This window comes from Caloenas nicobarica, chromosome 29 (genome assembly GCF_036013445.1).
Source record: "Caloenas nicobarica isolate bCalNic1 chromosome 29, bCalNic1.hap1, whole genome shotgun sequence".
NCBI lineage: Eukaryota > Metazoa > Chordata > Aves > Columbiformes > Columbidae > Caloenas > Caloenas nicobarica.
Genome location: NC_088273.1, coordinates 1,123,556 through 1,131,741, shown reverse-complemented (window position 1 = coordinate 1,131,741; position 8,186 = coordinate 1,123,556). Strand labels below are relative to the sequence as shown.

The 8,186-nt window shown below is 52.5% G+C and overlaps 1 protein-coding gene across 1 annotated transcript; it reads left to right on the top strand.

Moving 5' to 3' along the window:
* Window positions 1-2,536: 2,536 nt before the first annotated feature.
* LOC135999766 (olfactory receptor 14A16-like) lies at window positions 2,537-3,463 on the top strand. Its single transcript, XM_065653331.1, has one exon. The coding sequence runs from the start codon at window positions 2,537-2,539 to the stop codon at window positions 3,461-3,463; it is 927 nt and encodes a 308-aa protein (XP_065509403.1).
* Window positions 3,464-8,186: the final 4,723 nt, after the last annotated feature.

Sequence of the window (8,186 nt, the reverse complement as noted above, 5' to 3'; positions counted from 1 at the left end):
CATGGCAAGCGGCAGCGCTGCAGAGAGACAGCTCTGCCCAGGAGCAGCTCCTCTGCAAAGCGCAGCAGGGCTGAGGGCTCTGCCTGCAGCACCGAGGGGATGGAGCCAGGCAGAGAAAGTTTATAGACAGTCTGGGGTGGGAGGACAAAGCTCTCGCTCACTTGGAGAAGAATCTTCACAGCCCTTAGCACAGTAAGTCTCTGGCTCCAGGGCAATGCAGCTGCAGTTCCTGGAAAGATCTCCTAAAGCTGGTACCTCTTAGAGTTTATGACACTTTTCAGGAGGACTCTCTCAGTATCTCTAATATTGAGAAGAACGTGCTTAAGAGAAGGGCTTCCCTGCTGCATCATCAGCGGGACAGGATATGATGACTGCCTTCTCCCAGGGATGGTTGTAGAGATGGTGAGCACCCAGGGGTGCCCAGGGCTGTCCTGCAGAGCAGGGTCCCTGCACCCCAGGGCTGTGCCGGGGCAGGGACTCTGTTGCTTGCCAAGGTCAGCACTCAGCCTGCCCGGGGAGATCCCCACGGTGCTGTAGGGAGAAGCTGTTGGGGGAATGAGCAATATCTGATAGGGCAGGGTCCTGCTGTGGAGAGGGTGCTGTGTGGGTCAGGGATGCTCACAGCTCTAGATCACCCCCAGCATTTTGGCAAGCAGATGCCTCAAGGACAAGATCAATGCAAGGAATGCAAGGATTACCAGAAAGATGAGGAGCTTTCCTGCACCTGTCTTTTTAGTTTCCTATCCCAAGGGGTAGGGGGGGGTGCAGGAAAGGATAAAATGAAAGTGAGCCCTCATGCTTATAAAAGTCACTGAGACTCCTGAACTGCAGCTTCGAGTGATCAGTACATCTGCCAGAATGTTCATAACATCCCTTCACCACCCCTCTGCCTGTGGGCAGCATCTGCAACACCTTTGCTGGACCCATCAGCCTTAATCTGACTTGTCCTGTTTTCCAACCTGCAAACAGGAAGATGCCCCCAGGCAGTGCCCTGCAAACAGGCAGGTTTCTGTAGGGCCAGGGTGAGGGCACAGAGGGTGGAATGGGGTCCGTGAGCACTGAAAGGGAAAAGACATCAATAGGGAAACACTTCTCAGCAGGAGAATCTCCAGACAGCAGGGAAATGACCAGAAATGAGGGGAAACTAAACCTGGAATTGTTATGGGAGGGAGAACAGAGAAAACTCAGTATGATCCCCTGCAGTGCAGATCCCTCCTGTGAGCAGCCCCCTCGCCTCCTCTCCCACCCAGCAAAGCCTCTGCCCTCAGGGCCGGGGGCTCCAAGGCATGAAGCAGCTCCTGTGCAGCCAGAGCTCCAGTTCCCTCTGCAGAGCACTGGGGCTGAGAGCAGCTGCCCGGCAATGCTGGTGTGTGGGAGGTGGCTGCACAGCTGGGGAAGGGTGACGCTGTCTGAGTGCCCGGCTGCCTCTGCCCTGGCCTCTCTCACACCCACCCTCACCGCAGTTTCCTTCTTGCTCCACTGCTCTGGGTCACGGTTGTTGTGATCTTGTTCTTGCTGTCAGGCTCTCTGGGGATGGGAGTTTCAGCTGCAGAGTCACAGCCTGATCTTGTGGGTCCTTTCCTGCAGGTGTGTCCATGGGAACACCTGTCCCAGCTTTCCTCTGACATGTGGGGTGTGGGCAATGCAGTCTGTGGGGCTGGGAAATGAGCTGAGTCTCCCTTAATCAAATGCCATCATTAGGACATTTGCTATCTCCTTGAGGTTTCCATCCAAGCTGTGAGCTCCCGACCAGGACGCAAACCTGTGCTCCAGTATCTTAGTGTTATCTTAAGCCCCATGGAGAGACACAGAGATGCTACAACAGCGAAAATGCTGTTGGGTTTGTGAAATGAGCCATGTGTGTCCTGGGCTAAACGTGGGGTGCTGAGACCTTAGGAAAGGATGAGACATGTCGTGGTCTGATGTGGATCCCTCTGCTCTCAGCAGTGCCTGGTGGCTTTTCAGGGTAACATGGCAGTGTGATCAGCCTCCATCTCAGGAAGGTGCCAGCCCAGGGCAGCTGGAGCAAGACAGAGGGACAGAGCAGGTCCCCTTAATCTGCACTGACCCACAGACATGGAGCAGAAATGCTGAGGGTTTCTGAGACAGAAGAACATTCTCCAGGGCAATTGCAGGAAGCTGTAAAAACCCCAAAATCTCAAACTGCCTTGTGTAATCCTGGTTCCTTATCACTGGGAGAGCAGATGCTGACTGGCCCTCCTGCAGCAGGAATGGTTCCATCTGACACAGCTGAACCCCAGGTCTGGCCCCTGCCCCCGTTCCCATGACCCCCTGCTGCAGAGCAGGGCTGACTCCTGGGCAGCCAGTGGGCACAGGTCCTGCTCCTCACGGCACCTCCAGCCAGCACCACCCAGGGCTCAGCCACGGACCCGAAGGAAGGTCTGGAAAAGGACAAGGGGGTGTGGAGCAGGGGGAGGGTGCATAAGCAATGGCTTTGATTTTGCTCAGAGAAGTCTCCCCTAACTTGCCACTGTGTTTTGCTCCTGTGACAGTGCCCCATGCTCATCATCAACAAATGTCCAACAGCAGCTCCATCACCCAGTTCCTCCTCCTGCCCTTCGCAGACACGCAGGAGCTGCAGCTCTTGCACTTCTGGCTCTTCCTGGGCATCTACCTGGCTGCCCTCCTGGGCAACGGCCTCATCATCACCACCATAGCCTGTGACCAGCACCTCCACACCCCCATGTACTTCTTCCTGCTCAACCTCTCCCTCCTCGACCTGGGCTGCATCTCCACCACTCTCCCCAAATCCATGGGCAACTCCCTCTGGAACACCAGGGCCATCTCCTTTTTGGGATGTGCTGCACAGCTCTTTATGTTTCCATTTTTCATTTCAGCAGAGTATTATCTCCTCACCATCATGTCCTATGACCGCTTTGTTGCCATCTGCAAACCCCTGCACTACGGGACCCTCCTGGGCAGCAGAGCTTGTGTCCACATGGCAGCAGCTGCCTGGGCCACTGGGTTTCTCAATGCTCTGCTGCACACGGCCAATACATTTTCACTGCCACTGTGCAAGGGCAATGCTGTGGGTCAGTTCTTCTGTGAAATTCCCCAGATCCTCAAGCTCTCCTGCTCAAACTCCTATCTCAGGAAACTTGGCCTTACGGTGGTCAGTGCCTGTTTAGCTTTTATGTGTTTTATTTTCATTGTGGTGTCCTATGTGCAGATCTTCAGGGCTGTGCTGAGGATCCCCTCTGAGCAGGGTCGGCACAAAGCCTTTTCCACGTGCCTCCCTCACCTGGCCGTGGTCTCTCTGTTCATCAGCACTGGTTCATTTGCCTACCTGAAACCCCCCTCCATCTCATCCCCTTCACTGGACCTGGTGGTGTCTGTTCTGTACTCGGTGGTTCCTCCAGCAGTGAACCCCCTCATCTACAGCATGAGGAACCAGGAGCTCCAGGATTCAGTGTGGAAATTGATAACTGCACTTTTTCAATAAGAAACAGCAACAAACTCTCACCCTCTGCATAGCAGTTATAGTGTAACTCATTACATTCTCAGGGTTTCTTGTTTTTGTTGTGGTTGCGTTTTGTGATAATGTTGTCATTTGTTTCCTAATTCACTGTCTGCCTTTTTTTCTGACCAAGTGTCTATGGAAATGAGGAGCCCTTTTCTCTACTTTTTTAAAAAAAGAATAAAAGGCCCTGCAGTGTTTCGTTTTGTTTTATTTTTCCCCTGAGATCTTCTTTTAAGGCCTTTTTGGAGCTGCAGGGACAGTTTCTGTCTGTATTGGTGGAGGGGAACAGAGTCCCAGCCTGGCAGCACTGCCAGGGAGCAGCAGAACTTGGTCTTCCAGAGCTGTTCTCGTTCCACTCCCACGCTCTCCTTCTCATCCCTTGAGTTGGTGCAAGGCCTGAGTGCTCTGGCAGCTTGGTCACCGTCCTGCTGTGTGTGAGTCCTGTGAGCGCAGGCAGGGACAGGCAATGGGCACTGCTGTGACAGAGCTGGCCTCAGAACAGCCTTTCCAGAAAGAACGGTCATCTCCTCAGGGCAGTGCATGATGGTTTATATCTTCTTGCAAAGTTTCTCTGAAGCATATGCCTACAAAAGTGGCCCACAGATGAAACACCACTGTGCAGCTGCACAGTGTGTGTGTGCAGGGCTGGGCACACAGCAGTGTCCTCTCACAGCCAGGCCTCCTGCCAGAGACCTGCAGGACCAGCAGAGCAGGGGCTGGGCTGTGCCCCTGTGTACTGGACACCCCTTGGGAAGGAGCCTCAGGTCAATCATCATGCACTGGCCCCTCACAACCACCTTTTTCAGCACTGGCCTCTCACACACAGAGGTTGTTCTTCCCTCCATGGATGGACACTGAATGAGTAGTTCAGCAGTTCGTGTTTGCTTTGTACAGATGAGATGTGAGCATGCACGTCATGTACTTGAGGTGACATGAACCCGAATGATCACAAACACCATCAACTATTCCTTAGTGTTCCATGAAGGCCTGTGGGACAGACAAGATCTTGAGGTCACTTGGTGTTGGAAGCAACATCCCATTGTTAACTGCCTCAATGCAGCACTGGGATGTGCTTCCTTCAAGCGAGCTCCTTGTGTCCATTCTTCCTGCCACGGCACAAGTCAGATGAGTGCAGAGCAGGGTGACACACCACAGGGCTCAGGTGTCTTCTGCCCTTTGGGAGTGGCAACAGGAGGCCAGAGGGACACCGTGACTCCTGCCTCTGTGTGTAAAAGGGACAGACTCTGTCTCTGAGCATCCCTGGGTGCATAAGGAGTCCATGAGGCCAGCTCAGATGTTGACACCTGACAGAACCCTGACATTTCTGTGTTTGACTACAGGAACAAACCCCATTTGACCAGTGAGATTCATCTCAGCTGCCTTGGACAGACTCATTGCACGTGTTCTTGTCTGCTACGTCACCCTTCCCATGATTGCGGATTGTGCTCTCAAAAGTGCCATAGAAACCAGAATGGTTCTGGGGTCCTTAGAAAACGCAGACCTCAAACCCATCTTCAAGAAGAGCAGGAATAGGAACTGGGACAGTTACAGGCTGGACACCCTACCTCCCTCCCTGGGAAGGGAATGGGACATGTCCTCCTACACCCATTTCCTGGAATGTGAAGGCAAAGGAAGGGATTGCGGAACCCAAATGGACAGGGGAAAGAAAGGCATGTTGTGTACAGGGTGCTTGCAAGGCCTCAGCCATGGTGTCCTTCTGGGCAGAGTGGTGCTGATGGGGCTCAAGAAGTGGATGCTGGGTGGGATGCTGAACCATTAAGCCCAAATATCATGAGTGGTAGAAAGTCCTCCATGCAACCAGTTGTGAGTGTCATCTCTCAGTGACCAGCACTTGGGCCAACACTGTTGAACATCTTTATTCTCCCCCTCTAAGATGTAACAGAGTGCACTTTCATTGCGTTTGAGGATGGTACAAACCTGGGTGGAGGCCTTGAGCAACCTCACTTGGTTGACCCTGCCCTGAGCAGGAGGGTGAGACAAGATGAGTGAGAGAAGGGCTCTCTTCAAACCTGAGTTATTCTCTGATTTGAAAGAATTTTTGCCTTGGAGAGGTTTCTGGAGAGAGAACAGGTAGAAGAAGAATAGTAGAAAAAAAAGAAAGTCAAAAGAGGAGATACAGAAGGTGTTAACAGAAATACAGCAGTTCCAGAGAAGAGTGCTTTTCATGCACATTGTTAGTAGGAAATATATTTGAGGAATTTGAACAAAGTGAGGAAGCCAGATGGGTGTCTACAGCCTGCAGGGAAAGAGGGGCAGGTGTAGGACTGCGTAGAACATGCTTCAGTCTTGGTCAGGTCCTGGCGGCTAAGGAGGGAGATGGATGGGTGCTGGTATTATGAGGTCAGTTGTGTCTCAGAATCTCATAATCCACTCAGAAGCGTGTGGCTGTGAAGGGGAATGTGAGATCAGTTCTGTCTCTGGAGGTGACAGGCCAGCAGCAGGGACATGGCTGGGAAAGAATCTCTGCCAAGGTACCCACAGGCCCTACCCAGGAAGAGGCCTTGGAGACAGGTTGTCACATCCATCCCACCTGAGAACACGACGGGACAGCAGCAGGAACATGGTTGTGCCTGTCAGAGAAGCTGAAAGGCCAACAGCAGTCACGGGATTTAGAAGATCGTGGTGAAGTTACTTCTCTCTGGTCATGTAAAAAACCACAAGAAGCCTAACAGGTTGGGTTCCCTGCATGAAGGGCAGTTTCTTAGATGGTCGTGCTCTCCTTGGAAGTGGGAAGAAGCAGGGAAGAGTCAGAAAGTGCAACTTGGGAGGTGAGGAGTGGATATCAGGAGGAAGAAATGTGACTGGAAGGGCAGGGCTGTGGTGCAAGAGGTCACGCAGAGGGAGCTGGATCAGCCCATGGCTTTGTGTTCCAAAGAACAGCCAGTGAGGGTGCAGACACATCAGTGAAGGGACAGAAATGCTGGGGTGAGAGCAGGTGGGGAAGCGAGATGGGTGTCTACAGCCTGCAGGGAAAGAGGGGCAGGTGTAGGACGGTGTAGAACAGCCTGTGATGGAGATGGCAAAGGGAGCTGGCAAGGCTGGAAGGGACCAACAGAACCCAGGTCTCTGTCCCCTTGGCCATGGCAGTTGTCTGTGCCACTGAGGCCTAGGAGAAGACATGTTGTCCTCTTGGCACTGGGGCCTCGTTCCCTCCTTGCAGCCCCATGGGGAAGCTGGAAGTTGTTGTACCAGTGTTGTCCTTCCCTCGGCCTTGCACACCCACATCCCACGGTCCCAGGAAGAGCCCTGAGCCGTGTGTGAGGGGCAGGATCCCCCTTCCCATTGCCTGGAGGTCATGGCTTCTCCTTTCTGCTTTAGAAAGCAAAGCAAGGTGTTTGTCACCATCAGAGCTGAAGAAAAGACTAAAAGGAGACCTCATGGTGGTGACAGCTTCCTCATGAGGGGAGAAGGAAGGGAAGGTACTGATCTCTTCCCTCTGGTGACCAATGACAAAATGGAAGGAATGGAAGAAAGATGTGCCAGGGGAAGTTTAGGTTGGACATGAGGGAAAGGTTCTTCACCCACAGGGGCGTTGATCGACAGCACCTGAACATGAGCCAGCGTGTGCCCAGGTGGCCAAAAAGGCCAATGGCCTCCTGGCGTGCTTCAAGAATAGCGTAGTGGGCAGAACCAGGGCAACGATCATCCCCTTGTACTCCGTGCTGGTGAGGCCACAACTTGAATCCTCAGTTCAGTTTCGGGCCTCAGCTTCTGCCAGAGAAGGTTCATAATTGATATTAGGAAACATTTCTTCATGGAAAAGGTTGTGAAGCAGTGGAACAGGCTGCCCACAGAAGTGGTTGAGTCACCATTCCTGGAGGTGTCTAAAAAATGCATAGATAAGGTTCTCTGGGAAATGGTTTAGTGCTAGTTAGATTATGGTTGGACTTGATGACCTTAATGGTCTCTTCCAACTCAAATGATTCTATGATTGTGTGCTTGAAGTGTTATTTCCTAGAGCTTTCCTTGGAGTTATGAATCATAGATTCATAGAGAGAGTTGGAAGGGAGCTTCAAAAGTCATCTAGTCCAACGCCCCTGCCAGGAGCAGGGACATCTTCACCCAGCTCACGTTGCTCAGAGTCCCATCCAGCCTGGCCTTGAATGTCTTCAGGGATGGGGCACCCACCACCTCTCTGAGCAACAAGTACTCATGTTTCATCACCCTCATTGTAAAAAATATCCTCCTCATGTCTGACCTGAATTACTCCTCTTCTAATTCAAAACCACCACCCCTTGTCCTATCACAACATGCCCTGCTAAAAAGTCTGTCCACATCATTATTATTGGCCTCTCTTCAGTAAAGAAAGGCGTTGATAAGGTCTCCCCGGAGCCTTCTCTTCTGAAGGCTTAACTACACCAACTCTCTCAGCCTATCCTCGCAGCAGAGCTCTTCCATCCCTCTGATCATCTTGGTGACCTTGCTCTGGACCCTCTCCAACAGATCCATGTCTTTCCTGTACTGAGGATCCAGAACTGCATGCAGGACTCCAGGTGGGGTCTCACCACGGTGGGACAGAATCCCCTCCCTTGATCTACTGGTCATGCGCCTTTAGATGCAGCCCAAGATATGTTTGACCTTCTGGGCTGCAAGCGTGCATTGCGGGCTCCTGTCCAGTCTTTCACCCACCAGTATCCCCAAGTCCTTCTCATCGGGGCTACTCTCAATCCCTCCATCCCCAGCC

Coding starts and splice junctions, on each gene's coding strand:
- LOC135999766 (XM_065653331.1), top strand. CDS start 2,537: ATGTCCAACAGCAGCTCCATCACCCAGTTCCTCCTCCTGCCCTTCGCA.